General features: G+C 51.8%; 1 protein-coding gene across 1 annotated transcript in view; it reads right to left on the reverse strand.

Annotated features, from left to right (window-relative positions):
• Positions 1-18,574, reverse strand: part of ITGA5 (integrin subunit alpha 5) — a 33,689-nt gene extending 15,115 nt beyond the window's left edge. Inside the window, exons 1-15 of the mRNA XM_049783647.1 lie at positions 18,207-18,574; positions 9,670-9,800; positions 7,871-7,989; positions 7,665-7,785; positions 7,388-7,449; positions 7,261-7,306; positions 6,540-6,665; positions 6,248-6,292; positions 6,063-6,106; positions 2,203-2,259; positions 2,007-2,059; positions 1,229-1,437; positions 503-694; positions 282-327; positions 23-124 (exon numbers count right to left, since the gene is read on the reverse strand). Of these exons, the coding sequence (XP_049639604.1) occupies positions 23-124; positions 282-327; positions 503-694; positions 1,229-1,437; positions 2,007-2,059; positions 2,203-2,259; positions 6,063-6,106; positions 6,248-6,292; positions 6,540-6,665; positions 7,261-7,306; positions 7,388-7,449; positions 7,665-7,785; positions 7,871-7,989; positions 9,670-9,800; positions 18,207-18,574 (1,721 nt within the window). The remainder of the gene's footprint in view (positions 1-22; positions 125-281; positions 328-502; positions 695-1,228; positions 1,438-2,006; positions 2,060-2,202; positions 2,260-6,062; positions 6,107-6,247; positions 6,293-6,539; positions 6,666-7,260; positions 7,307-7,387; positions 7,450-7,664; positions 7,786-7,870; positions 7,990-9,669; positions 9,801-18,206) is intronic.
• Between the last annotated feature and the right edge of the window lie 2,107 nt (positions 18,575-20,681).

Raw genomic sequence — 20,681 nt, forward strand, 5'->3', positions numbered from 1 at the left:
GGATGGGCAGTGAACAACTCACCAGGCCACCGGGTTCCCCTCCAAGCTGCAGCTGCGCTCCTCTGGGTTGAACAAGGCAGGGAAGATGGTGAGGGAAGCACTGGTGGATACGATGGGGCGACCTCTGCCAAGAGCAGATGGGGAATCAATAGTGCTAAGGCTCCTCTGGAACCTAGGCACAAGGGATGCTCAAGCCCCAGGAGCCCACTGTCTTCTAGACACTTCCCTGGCCTCAGATCCACCGTCAAATCCTCCAGTTTCCATACCCCAGGAGTTCATACCTGTATAGCACGGCCTTGTCCACACCGAAGGATCCCACAATGAGATCTGCAAACGATCAAGAAATGACCCTTAAGGCAAGCCCCAAGTCAGGATCCTGCTGCCCACGTTGCCCAGGAGGCTGAGTGAGGAGACAGTGTCCTCTGGCGGTGCCAGCCTGAAGCAGCACCAGGTATCCTGGGAAAACTCAGGTGTTGGAATCTGGGAACTCAGGCTCACTCACCAGGGTAGCCATTGCCATCTAGGTCGGAGCCTCCTCGAAGGGCCGAACCGAAGAAGTCAGGTCTGTGGCCAGCTGGCCACAGGGGCAGCAAAACCTGGGAAGGCTTGGTGCCCAGACCCTGGGGGCCCCCGGGGAACACAAACACTGCTCCTTGATGGGTTTCCCCACCAAAGGGAGCCCCAACAGCCACATCTGCAAGACAGTACACCACAGTCAGTGGGCAGGAATGCAGTACACGTCTCCCAACCCCCAACCCCTAACCCCAGGCTCCGATTTTCCCCATCTGTCATTCCCGGTATTCTAATTTCTACACGCTTCAGATCTGGATATTGAGATTAAAGTCTGCACCTCGGGGCAGCAGCAATAGCACAGTAGGCAGGGCACCTGCCTTGCATGCAGCCAACCCAGGTTCGATCCCTGGCATCTCATATGGTTCCCTGAAGCCCTCCAAGAGTAACTCCTTGGCGCAAAGCATCTCAGACATTGCTCTTTTTTTTTTTTTTTTTTGGTTTTTGGGTCACACCCGGCAGCGCTCAGGGGTTTCTCCTGGCTCTAGGCTCAGAAATCGCTCCTGGCAGGCTCGGTGGACCATAAGGGATGCTGGGATTCGAACCATCGTCCTTCTGTATGAAAGGCAAACGCCTTACCTCCATGCTATCTCTCCGGCCCTGCATCTCAGACATTGCCTTGGTCCCTTATGCTTCAGCTCTGAACCACAGTACTTACCGTTATAGCCATCCTGGTCCAGATCCCCCAGAGGGGTCAAAGAACTGCCAAACCGGCCAAAGGAATCATGTCCAGTCAGAGTGTGGGAGGGTGTGGGCTCCATGCCGGTGGGGCGTTGTAGGTACACATACACCCTGCCCACCTCCTGAGGCCGCCCATCTGCTGTTCGCTTCATGAGAAGGGGTGCCCCTACCAGAAGGTCATGCAGCCTGGAGATGGGGAGGGGGAAACCCATGCCTCCAGATACCTTCTCTTGACACCTCCCTCCTCAAACCCAGGCACCTCAAAGTCAAGTGAGGCCTCTATTTTGGTCAGTGCTCAGAGCTCCTTCCCCTTTCCTTCCTCCCCCCTTCTTTTGTTTGTTCCTTCCTTCTTTTTTCCCTCTTCTTCCTTCCTTCCTTCCTTCCTTCCTTCCTTCCTTCCTTCCTTCCTTCCTTCCTTCCTTCCTTCCTTCCTTCCTTCCTTCCTTCCTTCCATTTTATTCGAGATTCTTTGATTTACAATACTATCAATAAAGGTTTCTCACACACATAACTGAAACACCCATCCATCACCTTTCCCAATCCTCCCCAAACTCTTCCTTCCAACTAAACAATGAAAAACATCCTCAAATGATTCCATACATAAGTGGGGGATGAAAAGACACTTCCCCCGAAGATATACAGGTGGCCAACACGTGTATGAGAAGGTGCTCAGCACCTCATTCCTTTCTGCCTCACCATCTCTCTCCCCTCCTGCGGGGGAGGGCCAGTCCCCATGTCCCCTCTCTACTACTCACCCATCCCCATTGATGTCGCTGGCAGCCACTGCATAGCCAAAGTAGGAGGCCATCTGGGGGTGGAGGGAAGGAGCAGCACTGGGTCAGAACAAGGGGGACAATAGGCAGGTCATAGGAACTGTGGGGAAGCTGAGGGTTTCCAGGGATCCTGACCTGGGTCAGGGCCAAGCCAGGTGGTGGAGGAGGGTGTCCTCACCTGTTCCCCTGAGAAGTTGTAGAGGGATCGGATGTTGGAGCCATTGAGGATGGTGACCTGAGGATGAGGAGATGCAAGATACACCCATTGGTCTAGACCCCTGAACTAGCCAGTGGATGGAGGACTCAGGGATGCAGGACATCTCGGGACAGGCATTCCTAGAGACCCAGACACTCGCCCCCCTAGCTTGTTCTTAGGTTCCCATCTCTATCTGAGTGACTCCATGCCAGGACAACTTGACAATCGTTCTCCATATCACAAGTTAACTACAGGCAGGTTACCCATTTATCTACCTCCCCACAGAATGGAGAATCAGTGTGGACAGAAATTTGGCTTTGTTTTTGGTTGAGAGAGACAGAGTGGAGAGAGAGGGAGAGAGGCAAAGAAAGAGAGAAAGAGAGGGTAGAGAGAATGTGGGGAGAGAGTGAGAGAGAGAGAAAGAGAGAGAGAGAGAGAAATAGTTCAGAAGGCTGGAGGCTTAGGATCAATCCCTGGTACTGCTGGGAGTAACTCCCAAATACCTTAATAAGACCAACCCAAACACTGTTGGCTGTGTGAACCAAAAATATAAAAAAGAAGGGGCCGGTGAGGTGGCGCTAGAGGTAAGGTGTCTGCCTTGCAAGCGCTAGCGTAGGATGGACCTCGGTTCAATCCCCCAGCATCCCATATGGCCCCCCCAAGCCAGGGGCAATTTCTGAGCGCTTAGCCAGGAGTAATCCCTGAGCATCAAATGGGTGTGGCCCCAAAAAAACCAAAAAAATAAAATTAGTGCCAGAGTGATAGCACAGCAGTAGGGCGTTTGCCTTGTACACTTGCCAACCCAGGACAGACCCAGGTTCAATTTCCAGCATCCCATATGGTCTCCCGAGCCCTGCCAGGAGCAGTTTCTGAGTGCAGAGCAAGGAGTAACCCGAGTGCCACATGGTTTGGCCCCAAAACCAAAATAAGTAAATAAATAAACAAAATAAAATAATTAGCTGAGTGACTGAATAAATGCATGCTGATGTCTCAGACATTTTGTAGCTACCTCGAACAATAAAGTAACCCATCTCCCCATCTCCAGTCTTCAAGTCTCAACTCTGCTCTTCCTTATACTTGTTATTTACCTCGGACTAACCCCTATCTCATGACTGAGGTTGCCTGCTGTCCAGCTGTCCATCTCTTTGCTTCAGGCTCTCCCTTCACCACACCCTTCCTGTTGCAGGTATGTTGCCTAGAGCAGAATCCTGGCTTGAAAACCCATGGGGGTTTCTGCAGTCGCTGTCCAAATTCTCTTGGCTGTTGTTTGGATGTATGTCTTGGAGAATCTGATCTGGGACCTATCCACTTTTTTGCTTGATTTGTTTTGTTTTTTTTTTTGGTCACACCCAGCAGTGCTCAGTGTTCTTCCTGCACTCAGGGATCAGTCCTGGTGGGACTCAAGGGGACCATATGAGGTTGAACACAGGTCAGCTGGATGTTCTTTACCTCTCTCTAGCCCTAAACTATCTGTTTTTGCTCAAGCTCTCTTTTCTGTTTTTGTTTTTGGGTCACACCCGGCAGTGCTCAGGGGTTACTCCTGGCTCTACACTTAGATATCGCTCCTGGCCGGCTGGTTGGGGGACCATATGGGATGCCGGGATTCAAACCACTGTCCCTCTGCATGCAGAGCAAACTCCCTACCTCACTGCATCTCTCCGGCCCTCAAGCTCTTTTTTCATTCTCAAGTAGTCTGCTGATGGTGACTGCTATGCTGGCCAGAATTTTATTTTATTTTATTTATTTTTTTGTTTTCATTTTTTTTTGGGGGGGCACACCCGTTTGGTGCTCAGGGGTTACTCCTGGCTAAGTGCTCAGAAATTGCCCCTGGCTTGGGGGGAAGCATATGGGACGCCGGGGGATCGAACCGTGGTCCTTCCTTGGCTAGCGCTTGCAAGGCAGACACCTTACCTCTAGTGCCACCTCGCCGGCTCCTATTTTTTTGTTTTTGGGTCACATCCAGCAGTGCTCAGAGGTTACTCCTAGCTCTGTGCTCAGAAGTCGCTCCTGGAAGGCTTGGAGGACCATATGGAATGCCAGGAACCGAACCTGTATCCGTTCTGAGTTGGCCTCGTGAAAGGCAAACGCCTTATGACTGCGCTATCTCACCAGCTCCTGGCCAGCACTTTAACACCCTTTTTCCCCATGTCTCTTGTGTTTTATTTGGTGTTTGGGAGTCACATATGGTGGAGCTCAGAAGTTACTTAAGGGGCTGGAGAGATAGCATGGAGGTAGGGAGTAAACTCTGAGCGCTGCCGGGTGTGACTCCCCCCCCCCCAAAAAAAAAGCTATTACTGACTTAATGTTGAGGGTTGCTCTTGGAGGTGCTCAGGGGACCATGTGATGCAGGGACTCAGATCGAGGGCACCTATGTGCAAAGCATATGCTCCTGTCATCTGGGCTGTCTCTCCAGCACTATGTCTAACTCTTCACACACCTAACTAGGATGTTCTCTGGACCCATCACCACTGATCCTTCATGAGCTTTTTTTTGAGCCATCCCTGTTCTGCAAAGTTTATTTCCCTAAATATCCATCTCATCTAAGCCTATGATTCTTGATTGCCCCACCGTAGTCCCTATTTGATTGTGTTTCCTGTAGTGCCCTATCATAGCAGTTAACCCCACTCTCGGCCCTAAGCCATTCAGACTATTTTCTTTTTTGTTCTTGGTTTTTGGGTCACACCCAGCAGCAATCAAGGGTTACTCCTGGCTCTATACTCAGAAATTGCTCCTGGCAGGCTCAGGGGACCATATGGGATGCTGGGATTTGTACCACCAACCTTGTGCATGCAAGGCAAATGCCTTACCTCCATGCTATCTCTCCGACCCCATTTAGACTATTTTCATCTTGGCTCCAGGCTGAGAAATGCTGTTTGAGGCCACATCCAATTTTGTTCAGAGCTTATTTCTGGCTTTGTGCTTAGAAATCACTTCTGGCAGTGCTCAAGAGACCATATTAGATGTCGGGGATCAAGCCTGGGTCAGCTTTGTGCGAGGCAAGCGCCCTACCCATTGTGCTATTGCTTTGGCCCCTAACTGCATGACCTTAAACAACCCACCTGACTGCTGAGAGCCTCAGTTTGTCATATGTGAAATGAGAGTGATTCTTTTTTTTCTTTAGTTTTTGGGTCACACATGGCAGTGTTCTGGGATTCTGCACTCAGGAATCACTCCTGGCTGTGGTTGAGGGACCATATGGAATGCCGAAATGAAATCAGTTGGTCACATGCAAGGCAAGTGCCTTACCCACTATCTCTCTGGCTAGAAATGAGAGCAAAAAAACCAGACGCACTAGGGAGGACAGACCTGAGGCTTAGGGGCAGGGGGCGCCATCCCAGACTGGAGGTTCCTGTTTTCTCTGGCCTACTTGCTAAAAGGCACCTTTTGGCTCATTGCAATGGCTCAGTCATCTCCTTACCTTGCTTCAACAGCTGGTGCTCATTGAGCAAACTCTTCTGGCATTATCTGTCTCCCTTTTTTTTTTGAGCACTTGTCGAGATCTAATAATAACAGCTACTGGGGCACACTGCCTAACAGCTCACCAAGTACTTTCACATGCATTATCTCATTTCATTCTCACAAGAGTCTTGTGAGCTCAGAACTATTATTAGCCCATTATACAGAGAAGAATGAGGGTCACGGGGGGCTAAAGGGGCCCAAGGATTTTGGGAATGAAGTGGGTCTGAATAAATAACAGATTCAGCCACAGCAAGTGCCTGAACTGGTGTCACCAGGCCTGACACTAAGCTGACATTCGGATCCACTTTTGAACTCTTGCAAACAGCCTTACATGGTTTTGTGTGATAAACCCAGAGAGAATAGAATGGGGAACTGGTTCTTACATAACCATAGGTGAGGTTCCCCTTGGGCACACCAGCCACGAAGTCTGTAAGGAGAAGAGAAAGTTGCAGGTTGAGGGTGGGGAAAGTGGAATTGTGGTGATGTAGCGTCTCAGTTGCTGTGGCCCAAGCTTCTGGGTTCCCATTTACACCCCTCTCCCTTGGTTCTAGCCAAGGGCTACACTTACCTTCTGTGTCATCACCACTGAATTCGCCTACAGCCAGAGAGTATCCTACGGGACAGATGTGTGGATATTAGTATTTTTGCTCTAGGGACCCCTTTGTCTTCTATTGCCCATTCTTCAATCCCTTCTCAGTCAGCCTGCTTACAGGAATAACAGAAGGGCTGGGATATTTGAAAGGAGAAGGGACACAGGAGGTAAGGACAGGGCACAGAGGGGCTCTCCCTGCTAGCCTCCCACTTCTCTGCTTTGGGGCACTGAGGGGATCCCTTATGGCCCCCTCTCCTTGCTCACTCACCCAGGTAGCTGTCATCATAGATGGAAGGGGCCTGGCGTGTCTGCAGCTGCCCCTGAACCTGGTTGATCAGGTACTCAGGGTAGTAGGACTCTGCTATTTGTTCCTGGGTGGCAGAGAAGATCTGGCCTGGGGAGGAGGAAGAAGAGGAGGGATGGATATATGGAGAAAGCTATGTTGGGGAGAGGTACACAGGGGGCTGAGGAGGTAGATTCCAAAGGTTAGGTCCAAGAAAGTAAAGCTTAGGGGGCCAGATCAATAGTACAGTAGATAAGGTGCTTGCCTTGTACATTGCCAACTCAGATTTGATCCCTGTGTGCAGAGTCAGGAGTAACCCCTGAGCACTGCTGATTGTGTCTCCCAACCCAAAACCAAACAATTTACCCTCCCTAAAACAACGAAAAGAAAGAAAGCAAAGCTTGTAAAGAAAAAGGATGTTTAAATTTGAAGTAAGTGAGGGAAGGGGTCAGGGAGATGGCTCCATAGACTGGGTAAGTGTGCTTTGCAAGCAGAAGGCCCAGGTTCAATCCTCAGCACTTCATGATCTCCTGAGCACTGCCAGAGGTGCTGCCCTCTGAGCATGGAGTCAGAAGTAGCCTCCAAGCATTGATGGGAGTGCAACCCCTTTCCCTTACCCCAGAGGAAGAGGAGATTTGGCACTTGGGAGGGGAAGGGAAAATGGAACCATGAAGCAGCAGACAGAGATGGCAGAAGGAGGACATACCTTGCCAGAAATAGCTTCCTGGTCCGCCCAGCACCACCCGGCCAGTCTGTGGAAGGGAAGGAGTTGACTATAGCATCTGCTCAGCTGTGCACTGGACAGCCCCGTCCCTCCCTGCTCACCCTCTTACCTTTGTAAATTCGGCACTGAAGCCTCCTTGGCAGTAGCCCTGTCCTTCGGCCCCGTTGAAATCTGTGAAGGGAGTGACAATTGTAGAAAGGAGTTCCACATGAAAGGATAAGGAGAATAGAAGAGGGAGCTTGAGGAAGGAGGTGGAAGGAGCTAGAGAAAGGCCCTTCTTGAACCAGAGGGCATGAAAAGACTGTTGGGTTGGTTGTGTGGGGCCTTGGGGTCCCCTGAGGACACTCAGGAGAGGAGGCAGTGGGCAGCTGGGCCTCTTGCCCTACCTGAGCGGCAGGGCGCATACTCCAGGATGTGAGTGAAGTTGTCTGTGGAAAGGAAGCAGGTGCCCACTGGGTCAATGACCGGATCCTTCTCTGTGCGCCAGCTATACAGAGGGGCGCAGGCCTAAAAGTGGATTAGCATCAGCTCATCAAGGTCTCTCGCTTGTGTAAGCCCCCTAACCACCACACTTGAGCTCACTGCCCCTCACCAAGATGGAGGAGCCATGGGCGCGCACAGTGGCTCCGAACCATTGCAGGGACTTGTATTCCACGAGTTCCTCTTTCTCTTTCTCCGGGCTGGTCAGCGAGGAATCCAGGGTCCGAGAGCCTTGAGGAAGTACAAATGGAGAGCACAGACGCTAGCAAGGGTTTACCAGGGTGCAGAGCACACAGGCTGGGGGTGTGTGTGTGTGTCCAGACGTGTATTCTATTCAGTGGATACAGTGGTCTCCCTCCCTTCTTTTTTTTTTTTTTTTTTTTTTTTTTTTTTTTTGGGCCACACCCGGTAACGCTCAGGGGTTACTCCTGGCTATGTGCTCAGAAGTTGCTCCTGGCTTGGGGGACCATATGGGACACCGGGGGATCGAACCGTGGTCCGTCCAAGGCTAGCGCAGGCAAGGCAGGCACCTTACCTTCAGCGCCACTGCCCGGCCCCCTCCCTCCCGTCTTATTCAGCTGGGACAAGGAGGGTTAGGACATGGAGCGGTCAGGCGGGTGGGGACAAAAAGAATCAGTTCTGTAAGGAAACCAAAAGGTTACCTTTTGCTGCTCTTCGTTGTTAGCTGAGTCTTTCTCTAAGGGCATTTCCTTTGACCTTTTTACCTCTATGACTCTGTTTGTCTGTCTGCCTGTATGTGACTCTCCCAATCTTGCCTTCCATAGGACAAGATAGGGCTTGCTTAATTTTTGTCTTATTTGTATTGTTTTTGCTTTTGCACCACAGCAGGCAGTGCTCAGGGCTTACCCTGAGTGGTATTCAGGTCAGGGCTTAGGTTGAGCAACGCTCCGAGGACTGTAATGTGGTCCAAGGGATCAAACTCGGGTTGGTCGTGAGCAAGACAAGCTGTTTACTTACTGTACTATCTCTCTGGCCCCATATTTTTTGTCTTTTATCTGGGGTGGGGGGGGTACATCCTGTGACATTCAGGATCTTGGAGTACTCGCAACTCAGTGCTCACTGGTGCTCAGGGCACCATGAGGTACTTGAGATGGAATCTGGGGATTCCCAAGCATGCAGATCAGCCCTTTTAGTGAAGAGCTTTGAACTCTTGGTCCCATGCCTTTCAAGTTAAAAAAAAAAAAAATCCGCCTGTTTCATGTTTTTATCTTCACCACCCTACGCCACTGCCTCCATCTTTTTAATCTCTCTACTTTCTGCTTCCTTGCCCATTTTTATCTCCAGCATCACAGGGCTCAAGTTCTGTGTCTTTGCTCCAAGCAGCATTTGTTAGCGCCATAACCTTGGACAAATTCCCTCACCTGTTTCCTTACCTATAAAAGGGGAGGAAAGCTCATGCGACTTTGAAAGGATTAGTGAGTTGGAGTATGTAAAGTGTTTTAAATGGGGGTGTGACATGAAGCTTAGCTGTTACTGGGGCTCTCTCCTCTCTTGTGATCTGGCTCCCATCCACCTCATCCAGCCTCTGCACCTCAGTAAGCACCCCTGGAAGGCAGTGGCTACATCCTGTTTCAATCCCCTGCAGCACCAGCAGGGAGCCAAAGCCAGGCGCTGTCACTTAGTGCTGAGCTAAATGAATTGCATCGTCTGTGTGACTCTGCCAGTCTTTGTGTGACTGGCCTGGCCTCCCAGAGTTGTGGGTGATTCAGGGGAAATGAGAGCCACATGTTTCTGAATCATGCCCGCCCTCTTCAGGCTGGGCTGGACCCAGAGCGTGGTGTGGATGCCACGGGGGAGCCACAGCTCTGGGCGGAGTGTTGGAGTGCATGTGGCCCGCCGGCCTGGGCTGCCTGTCTGTCCCTCCCAATCCCCTCCCCCCTGCTTGGTTACCTTTGCTGTCAAATTTGATAGGGGTGCAAGGCTCTGGATTGATGCTCCAGGGACAGAGATAGACAGCACCTCCCTGCAGCACGCCAGGCTGGCTGGTGTTCGCCTTGGGTGCTCCTACCAGCACGCTGACCCTGTGGAGCGGAAAGGAGGCAGTTTAAGGTGCTGCCTCATGCCTCCTGTCCTGGGCAGGAAGGGCCCAGGCCTCTGGGCCAGGGCTGGCTGAGATGGGGGGTGGGGTAGATACCCCTTGGGTTGTATTTATATCTCAGAAGATGCCACAGATGCCAGAGGCACACAGGCAGGAGTCAGGCAGTCCCCATGTGCCGCTGTCACTAACAGAACCCTCCCTTCCTCCTGCCACCCTCTTTCTTCCCCTTCTTTCCCCTATAGTTAGAGAGGGGAACCTCATCAGTTAGGGAAGGGATGAGGGGACAGTGGGGCTGGACCCCAGACCCTTTCTACTATGTTTTCTTTCTTTTTGGTTTTTCCGCCACAGCTGGCGACTCTCAGGGGTTACTCCTGGCTCTGTGCTCAGAAATTACTCCTGGCTTAGGGGACCATGTGGGATACTGGGGATCGAACCATAGTTCATCATAGATCGCTGCGTGCAAGGCAAATGCCTTATCGCTGCACTATCGCTCGGGCCCCTGTTTTCATTTTTTGTTTGGTTTGGGGCCATATCATGTGGGGTGCAAGGGCTACTCTGGTTTCTGTGCTCTAGATTGTTCCCAGCAGTGCTCAGCGGACCCTGCAGTGCTGGGAATGGAAGGTGGGTATTCTTGGGTTCTTGGCATTTGCTCTGCTGGTTAGCTACCTTTGCCACCCTCCCTCTGGCTTATGTACCTGCTCGGCTTGGCTGTGTGACCTTGGATCCCAGGGCGCTCACCTACCCTGTTCCTGTTCTTCCCAAGCCTAAATCCTTCTCTGGGCCAAGACCCAGGCATCCGGTTGCCCAGCCCTGGGGCGTGTAGGAGGAAAATGTGAGTCTTGGAAATCAGTGGTATTGAACAGAGGAGCTAGAGGATGGTGAAAACAAAGTGTTCCTCTGGGCCTGGGTGGCCCTACCCGGGGCTCTGTGTGGATTTGCCAATCCAGTTGGTCTCTCCAGCCTTTTCCTGCATCTTGGCCCTAGAGTCTGATCAGAGCTTCTCCCTGGGTCTTACTTCTGTTTAGGTTTCCCTGTAGATGGTGAGAAAGTTGCATCTGATGGGTCCCAGGCAACAGGAGTGATGACGTCCTGGGTAATTACTCTGCCTTTGCTTTGCTTCTGCCCTCCCAGGATCCCTCAGAACTCTAAAAAGCACTCAGTCTTCTAGGCTTTCTCTTCCAGGAGTGCCATGAGGCCTGCAGCTGGCAGCTTGGGTAAGTGGACCAGGCCTGGGCCAATATCCCTGCCAACCTTCGTCTCTGGGCTCCACCCAGATCTGTGTTTGGCACTGCTTCCCAGTCTCTCCCCTTCTGCCCTGGTAACTGCCTGCTCTCTTGATTTTAATTTTTAGGTTCTCTTTCCTTCCTCTCATCACCCTCAACTTTTAGATCTCGGGCTTCTCAACTCTTGATCTGGTTTATGTTTCCTTTCTGCTCTCAGCAATTCCCTGCACTGACGTTAGAATAGTTTCCTAAGCCTTTCTTAAAAAAACTTTATGTGAGGGGGGTGGTTGGGGTCACAAATGGTTGTGTTCTTCCTGGCTCTGTGGTCAGGGATTGCTCCTATCAGTGCTCAGGGGATAGAACTTAGACCTCCTGCTCTCAGGCCTCTTGAGCTATCTTTCCAGCACCCCCACCACCACCAGCAGCACTCTTATCTGCTCAAACGGAGAATTAGAGCTGAGGTCATCAAGGCCTGGGAGTCCGATGGTATAGGGGTATTACTATTTTTGAGGGGGGGGGGGTCCATACCCGGTGATGCTCAGGAGCTACTCATTGTTCTGCGCTCATAAGTCGCTCCTGGCAGGCTTGGAGAACCGGGATTCGAACCGGGTCTGTCTTGTGTTGGCCTTGTGCAAGGCAAATGCCCTACCTCCATGCTATCTCTCCGGCCCCATATTGGAGTATTATTGGAAGAAGTTTTCCCCTAATGGACCAGGCATATCGAGGGGAAGGGTCAGAAGGGAAGTTCCAATGTACTATTGGGTGGGGACAGCAGAAGGTAGGGACTGCAGTGGGGAGTGAGGGTGCTCTGGAGGAGGAGCAAACAGGGTCTGGAGGAATGGAGGGGGGGTGAAGAGTGAAAATTCCTGGAGCACTGGGGGTGGGGTGCCAGTCCCAGTTGCCCAGGGGACAGGAAATGTTTACAGCCTGTGGCTTCCTGTCTGTTTCCAACCCCTCACTTCTCCGTTTGTCTCCCACCAGGCCCCACCCCTCTCAATTAGACAATACATCTGTGTGTGTGGGGGGGGTCGATTGGTAGCGGGGAAAGGCCCTCCAGAGGCAGCAGTTAACTGTTGATCAACAGGTGAGGCACCCAATAGAGTGGGGAGTTTAAGGTGCCACCTTCCTTTAGTTTGGGCGGGTCCAGCGGATTTAGCTGATTCCAACTTGGCAGCAGGGGTTCCTGGGGGTACTGAAACTGAGCACTGGGCCATGAGTGAGGGTTTTGGTCAGGCACTGATTCAATGTAGCCTTTGGCAATATTCCATTATTTTCTCTAGGTGAAGAGGTTGAACAGCTGCTGGCGCTGTTATTCTCTTTCCAGGATCATACAGGGTTGTGGTCAAGGAACCCTGCTCTCATTTCCAATTTTCCCAACATATCTTGCTCCAGAGGAGCTGAGTCTATGGATGGGGTGGTGGTGATCTGGGAAAGAAGTGGCGGGGAGTTAGGGAGGAAACGGAGGGGAGAGACTTTACTGAGAGCTTGAAAGGCACATAGCTCAGGGCCCTGGAGTTTGAGCAGTGTGGCTGTCAAGGCCGGGGAGTTCTAGCATGTGAGAAGAATAAATAGCACACCCAACCTGCATTTCTCCCTCCTCACCCCCCAGCTTCTACAGGAGGGCTTGGTGGTCTTTTCTTTTTTGGGGGAAGGGGTCACAATTCGTGGTGTTCAGGGGTTACTCTGGGTTCTGTACTCAGGGAACACTTTTGGGAACGGAGGACCGTATGGGGTGCTGGGGATAGAACCTAGGCTGTCTGTGTGCAAGGAAAGTGCCTTAACTTTTTTAGGGGAAATTTTGGGGTCACACCCAGCAGTGCTCAGGAGTTACTCCTGGCTCGACGCTCAGAAATTGCTCCTGGCAGGCTCAGAAAACCATATGGGATGCTGGGATTCGAACAACCGTCGTCTTGGTCCTTCGCATGTAGGCGAATGCCCTGCTGCTGAACTATCTCTCTGCCCACAACCCCCCCTACTATCTTTTTAGCTTTAATCCACAATGGTCCTTTTACCCCAGCTCCCCCAAAATCAGTGAAATAAGGAGTTCCCTGCTCATGACCATGCAAGAGGCCTGCCTCATGTCTGAGTGAATGGCACATAACATGCCCTCATTCCTCATTCTGTTTCCTGAACCCAGCAGCATTTGGGCCCTCTTAGGGGTCCAAGAACAACGGAGGGTCCTTGGGCTATTTTCAATTCTTCAGAAAGCCTAACGGAAATCATGCATTTGCCTGATAAGGCAGCCTGGGCTAATTAGAACCTCAAGTGTATTTGCTTTGGGCTGGAAATGTATTAATTCATGTGGCGAAGCTGGTTATCTCATGTTGGTCAGAAGCTCTGATTGGCAGCTATGAATGTCTTCTTGTTCTAACTTCCAGTTGATAAAAAAAAAAAATGGGAAAAGAGAATCAGCTATTCCTTACTCAATCCAGTTTGGCAGATGCAACTCTTCCAAAACATACAATTCATTGCCATAATTTTTTTTTTTTTTTCTTTTTTGGAGGCCTCAGAGCCCTAAAGTCTAGTTGGTTCTTGGAGATACATGCTGCCAGGCTGGAAGGCATTTGTGAGAATAGCCACAGCTTGAAGAATTTCTTATAGCTGTGTCAGGGCTGCCTCATGGAGTGAGTAAGGGAGGTTAGGCTTCTGCCCATCAACTTCCATTTATTTATTTCAATAGAAATCAGTGTTCAGAGCTACTAGTGCTTCCAGGCTTGGGGCTCTTTAATGGTGATACTTTTGAGGGGCACCATATTGAACTGGGTAAACCTCATGCAAAGCCTCATCCTAAGTCTCTATATATGAGTAGTATACTACCCTAAATATACTAAGTAGCTTTCTGCAACCACCCCCTCCAGTTTCCTTCAGAACAATCTCTTCCTCCTCTTTTCTCCCCCATTTTAAAATTTTTTTTCCTTTTGTTATTTTTTTTTTTTTTTGGGTGCCCTGTGGTACTCAGGGTATACTTCTGTCTCTGAGCTCAGGAATCACTCCTGGCAGGGCTCTAGGAATCAGATCACATGTGCATCAGGGATCAAACTTGGGTCATTGGCATGCAAGTGCCTTACCCATTGTACTATCTTTCCTTCCCATCCTCACTTTTAACATAGAATACCATGATAAGATATCATTCGAGGGGCTGGAGCAATAGTATAGTGGGTAGAGTACTTGCCTTGCTCTTGCATTACTCTCAGCCAACCTGGGTTCAATCCCTCCTATCCCATATGATCCCCTGAGCCCTCCAGGAGTGATTCCTGTGTGCACAACCAGGAGTAGTCTCTGAGCATCACAGGGTGTGGACTCCAAACAAAAATAAATAAACAATATATATCATTTGAATTTTTTTGTTTTTGGGTCACACCCATCAGCGCTCAGGGGTTACTTCCGACTCTAGGCTCAGAAATCGCTCCTGGCAGGCTCAGGGGACCATATGGAATGCTGGAATTCGAACCACTGTCCTTCTGCATGCAAGGCAAATGTCCTACCTCCGTGCTATCTCTCTGGCTCTGAAATTTTTCAAAAAATAATATGTTCATGTGAAAAACGGCTGACCTACTCGCCTGTCCACATTTTACTGATGAGAAATTTAAGTCCCAGAGAAGTGAAGCAACATGTCCAAGGTCACTCGAATTCTTCTTGACATGGGAACTGGAAGCCAGGAATCTTAATCCCTAGACCAGAGTTCTGATCTATGCTATGGTCAATTTATCCCCCTTCTCCTTCTACTATCTCTCCAGCTAGGCTTCTGATTAACCAAGTTCCTGTTCAATACCTGGTTATTGTTTGACTCTCAGCCTGAAAAAGTCTGTGGGGTGGGCAGTGGTAACAAGTGGGCCAACATCATTTTTTTTTTTGGGCCACACCCGTTTGACGCTCAGGGGTTACTTCTGGCTATGCGCTCAGAAATCGCCCCTGGCTTGGGGGGACCATATGGGACGCCGGGGGATCGAACCGCAGTCCGTTCCTTGGCTAGCGCTTGTAAGGCAGACACCTTACCTCTAGCGCCACCTTCCCGGGCCAACATCTTTTAATCTAATACCCAGGACCACATTATTTCTTTTCTCCAAGCTTTAGATTCTCTATCTATAAAATGATGGGCTGGACCAGAGATAGGTCAATGGATAGAGCATAAACTTTGTATGCAGAGGAAAATCTGGTTTTTAATCCTTAGTACCATCTACCTCCTCTCTTCCCTTTCTAGGAGCAACTCTCAAGCACAGAGCCTGGAGTAGCCTTGAAACAAAAACAAAAACATGATGAACTGCTCTTGAATGGACTTAAAAACCAACTTTTAATTTTAAAACTTTTATGATAGAGTTAGAGAGAGTACAGGAGTAGGCTCCTAAATTGTACCTGGATGAACGGGCTTTGACCTCCCCACAAGGCATCCAATATGGTCCTTTGAGTCTACCAGGATTGATTCCTGAGTGCAGAGTCAGGAGTAACCCTTGAGCACCAACGGTGTGTGCATCAAACAAACAAATTAACAAACAAACCACAAAAGAACTTCTATGACACAGACAACTTTAGTATACAATATAATAGGGTTAGGTTTAGGGTTTTCTAGTACAAAGGAATATTAGTGATTTTAATGAATGTCACTGCTACATATAAGCAAATGCTAAAACAAGTCATGGGTGGCAGAAATTTTGACAAAGAAATAGATGGTTACCCATGCAACAGTTACCCCGTGTGCCACCTTCTATCAAACAGGTGCCTTTGTTTTTGTTTTGGAACCACATCCTCTGGTGCTCAGGGATTACTCCTGTTTCTACACAAAGGGATCATTCCTAGTGAGATTCAGTGGACTATGTGGGGTACTCGGCCAAACCTGGGTCAGCCATGTGCTAGGCAAGTACTCTTCCCATTGGGTTCTCTCTTCAGCCCCTGCACCAGGTACCTCTGGTCCTTGCTGTCTCAATGAGTCCTCAGAACTGCTTCATATGGGAAGTGTCTTATTTTCTGAATCCAGGTTCTTAGAGTCAGAATTTGTCACATAGAAAACGAGTAAGTGATACACCCAACTCAGTCAACTTCAAGCTTTGCTCCCTTTGTCCTTATCTACCATACTGTAACCCTCTCCTGCAGCATCCTATGGGGTATTCACAATGGGAGACTAAGAACCCCCAGGTTCTCCTCCCCAGTAATAGCCCCATGTGAGGGGCTTGTTCCTGGCTGTCAGAAGGAGGGGTTGAAGGCTCAGTAGTAGGGGATGGCAGTCACTTGGTTTTGCTCTCAGAGAGTGTTATGAAGAGAAAACAGGAGGGGATGAAGAGCAAGTTAGACATCTGTGTTCTCTTGGGAGGAGAGAAGCAGAAGAGAAGAAGGGATGAGGATGCTGAATCCTGTTTGAGAAGAGGAATTTAGGGACCAGGTAGAATTGGGCCAAGGGTCAGACAGACACCTAGGGAAGGAATCCAGAGTGTATGAAAGCTCAGATATTTCAAAGGAGTGTTTTAAAGAGAGAGGATATCCTTGTTAGGTGGGACTGCAGGTAGAGTAAGAGGAAGATCAGGATCCTGACTTCAGAGAGATCCCATCCTTTGGTCACACCCCTTACTCACTCCATTGGGGTGGCGGTAAGCAGTTTGAGAAGGCCAGGGAGGCCAGGCCTGGCAGAGACTGAAGGCCAGGGTGATGCAATGGGGTTTGGGCAAAAGGCCAGGGGGTGGGGACCTTGATAGACCAGAACCAAGAGCTGGGGCCTAACCACCTTTCTTTTTTCCCCCATTCCCAAGAGATCCAGAGAAAGGGAGACATTTGTGCTCCCTTCCCTGATAAGTTAACTGACTTATTGAAGTTAACCCCCTTCCCCCCCAAAAAAAATAAAGGAAAACGAGTGAAGATCAGTTAAGGGGACCATGTGTGAAAACAGTTCCAAGCTGAGAGGCCGGATCAAACCCCCGATATGATACTTGGGGCTGGGGTGATGGTGGCAGGGAGCAGAGGGAGCTCAGGGCAGGAGGGGAAAGAGGATATACTCCAGATACTGTGGAGGATCAGGAATCACATGTGGGGTGGGGGGTGTCTCGGTCCAGCCCCTGAAACTCCTGCTTCCCACCCCCCATAGGGAAACAAAACTTCTTTGGCCTGGGCTTTAACTCGATTTCCTCGAGCCTGCAGCTTCCTATCTTTCAGACACGGGGGTCGGGTCTGTCTGTCACCCTCTTGAGCTGGGAAGGAGGGTCCCGAGAGACTCCCCGGGTTTAGTAGTCCCGGGTTGGGGTGGTCGGGGGGCAGGGAGCCCAGCTTCCTACCCCAGCCAGAGAAGTCCAGGTCTGCTTCAGCTGCAGCCGAGCAAACTACAGGAAATCAGCTTCTCTTCCTCCCAGAGCCAGAGGAAGAGGGGAACCTCCCACCCCCTTCCAGCGCGCACACCCAGCCAGGCACCCGCCCCGGGCCCAGCCCGCCCCCCAGCCCCGCGCCCCCAGTGCCAGGGTCCCGGGACTCCCCCCAAGTTCTGAACAGATGCGAGTGGAAGGCCTAGTAGTAAGAGTCAGGGGAGAGAAAGAGGAAAGGACCCCGCCGTCCCCCCTGGGGTCCACCCAGCCGGATCGCGGGGGGGAGGGGAGATGAGGCTGGCCCCCACGTAACCCCCAGACCCCTCAGTCTCTGGCTCACAACATACATGTCCCTGATAACATGCATGTCCCTTACAACACACATGTCCCTTACAACATGCAAATCTTTCGGGGTGCACCCGTTCTCTGTCTTCACAATGGCCTTCGAGTCTCCGGGTCCCCCCCAACCCCAAAAGTCCTTCCAGGCCTCCGCGCCCCTCTTCTGCCCTATTCCACCGCAGCTTCGGGACCCACCGCTCCCCATTCACGCGCCTTCTTCCCGCCTCGGCCGGGACCCCAACTTCGGCTCTGCTCCCCACGCCCCGCCACGCCGCAAGTCTCCCCACGCATCTATCTCCCTTTCCCCCCCAACTCCAGACCCCCAACGCCCTCTCCACGCCCGCCACGGCTCCCCCACCCCATTCCCTGCTCTCTCCGGGCCGCCCCCAACTGCAGCGCAGGGGCCCCCCAAGTCCAGTGCGGGTCCTTCCAAACTCCGCCTTTCGCACTCCAGCCCGGATCCCTTCGGGGCTCCAGCCGCGCCCCCCACTCGCCTTCCCTTCCCTTCCCTCCCCATGCCAGCGCCGCCCGCTCCGCTCCACTCACCCGTCGGTCCCCGGCCGGTAAAACTCCACCGAGAAGCCGAAGAAGGAGCCCGGGGGCCCGGAGAGCACCGCCGGGGCCTCGGAGTCCAGGTTGAAGCCCCCCACGCTGGGCGGCAGCGGCAGCAGCAGCAGCAGGAGCAGCAGCGGCGGCGGCGGTTTGGGGGTTCGATGCCGGGGCCCCCGGAGCCGCGGGGAGCCAGCCGTGCAGCTGCCCATCTTCCCTGCCCGGGCTCTGCCCAGTCCTGGGGCCACCGACCCGGAGCCGCTTCCTAAACGTCCCGAAGGCGAATGACTCAACGCGGGGAGGAGTTTACCCAACTCGCGGCTGAGCCCTCCCCCAGCCAGCCGGGGGGGTCGGTGGGGGGGCATTCCTGGGTCCCCGGAACGCCGAGTCTGCGCCCCCCACCCCGAAGGGGCTTTGGGCCCCCCTCCCCGAAAGCCTCTGCAACTCCGCTCGCCCCAGCCCCGGAGAGAGAGACTGGCTGGCTGTCTAGGCTGGGGCGGCCTGGGCGGCCTGGGCGCTTCCCCCCCACCCCACTCCTGCTCCCCGCTTCCCTTCCCTCCTCCCCCTTTTCCAGATGCACCACGTAAAACTCTCGGAAAAGGAGTCTGAAAAAAAGTGGGAGCGCAGAATGTCCTAAAGAGGAAAAGGAATCACCTCTGGACTGGGGGGCGGGAAGCCCGCAGTAAGAGCATATGTGGGGGTCTCTCTCCCGTCTTCAGGGACGAGGCTTTTGGGGGTCCCCAGAGACGGGGAAACAGCTCTGGCAGCAGGCCAATTGGGATTCCCCTCGCCTTCCTGGGGGGCCCCGGTGCCCCCGCTCTGTCACCTGGATGGGGGGCACATGTCCCACCCCCTCCCAAGTAGATGTCTTTAGAGCTCCCAGTCAACCTGATGGAGGCAGGACCCACCTAGCCAGGCTCCAGGAGTTCCATCCTCTCCTGGACCAAAACAAAACAAACTGCAAAGAATGTAAAGTCGGGGCCCCCTAACGATAGTGGGTAGAGCTTTGCAAGCAGTTTTGCCCACGGCTGACCCAGGTTCGATCCGGCCTTCCCGTGTGGTTACATGAGCCTGCCAGGAGTATTCCTGAGTATTCCTGACTTCTGAGTCAGGAGTAACTCTTGAATACCGTTGGGTGTGACCCCCAAATAAACAAACAAAAGAAAATCCAGAATTTGGCAAAAACAAACAAACGGGGCTGGAGAGATAGCATGGAGGTAAGGCGTTTGCCTTTCATGTAGGAGGTCATCGGTTCGAATCCCGGAGTCCCATATGGTCCCCAGTGCCTGCCAGCCTGAGCACTGCCGGGTGTGACCCAAAAACCACAAAAAAAAAAAAAAAAAAAAAAAAAAAGAGAGAGAGAGATCTGAGTTTACTCTGGGGATGGAGAGATAGCACAGAGGTAGGGTGATTGATTGCCTTGCATGCGGCTAACCCAGGACAGACCTGGGTTCGATTCCCGGCATCCCATCTGGTCCTCTAAGCTTGCCAGGAGCGATTTCTGAGTGCAGAGCCAGGTGTAATCCCTGAGCACCTCTAGATATGGCTCAAAAGCAAACAACAACAACAACAATAACAAAATAAAGACAGAATTTGGGCCAGAGTGGGGGGGGACCTCATTCACCGGGAGGATTCTTGGTGGTTTTAGGATATGAGAATCTCTGTCTAGCTCTTTCCTAGAAAAGGATCTGGCAGTTGACCAAGAGGCTGGCAGTGGGGGTAGGGTGGGGGTCTTCCCCCCTTAAAGTATTTTCTTGATCAAACTAGCCTGTTTGCCACAAATCGGGAGAATGAACCGTAGAGCTGCTGGTGGCCTAGTGTCACAATGGGGCCAGGTTGTAGCATCTATTGTTTTTAGGTTCTGGGAGCTGACACCCAGGTCCTCTGTGGCAGGGGGACCCCTAACAACCCTTCCCCCAGCCCTGGCTCTGAGATGAGATCACCTTTCAGGATTCAAGTCTTTATCTTGGTTTGGGGGAGGGGGACCCAGGGGCCGAAAGTTTCTCCCAGCTTTTGCTCCTTCCCCGACTGCTTCCCGCTCGCTCTTTTACCTTCAGGACTTCAGTCTCTCTAGAGTAGCCATCTCCCAAACCAAAGCCTGCCTTCTCTCTCCCCCAATTCCCCTGCCCCGTTTAAACCTAGGAGGAGCCCAGAATCAATGCTTTCCTCTTGCCACGTGTCCTGCTCTGCAGCTTCCTGTCCCAAATCATCCAACTGTTTTTTTTTTTTTTTTTTTAAGCCCCTCTCCAGCGCCAGCTGCAGCCCAAGGGAGAGGCCAGCCACTCCAATTTAGTTTAAGGGGCGAGACTGGCCCTCCCTGCCCTTCATATCTGCAGGTCTCACTCTGAGATGAGCAACCCAGAGATTCCCCCAACACTGCAGCAAAGGTGAAAACGAATCTAGTCAAGGGCCTAGAACCCCTCTTTGGGAAGAGAGGGGCCGAATCCCAGGAGCTCAGGAAGCCCAATAAAC

This window comes from Suncus etruscus, chromosome 11 (genome assembly GCF_024139225.1).
Source record: "Suncus etruscus isolate mSunEtr1 chromosome 11, mSunEtr1.pri.cur, whole genome shotgun sequence".
NCBI lineage: Eukaryota > Metazoa > Chordata > Mammalia > Eulipotyphla > Soricidae > Suncus > Suncus etruscus.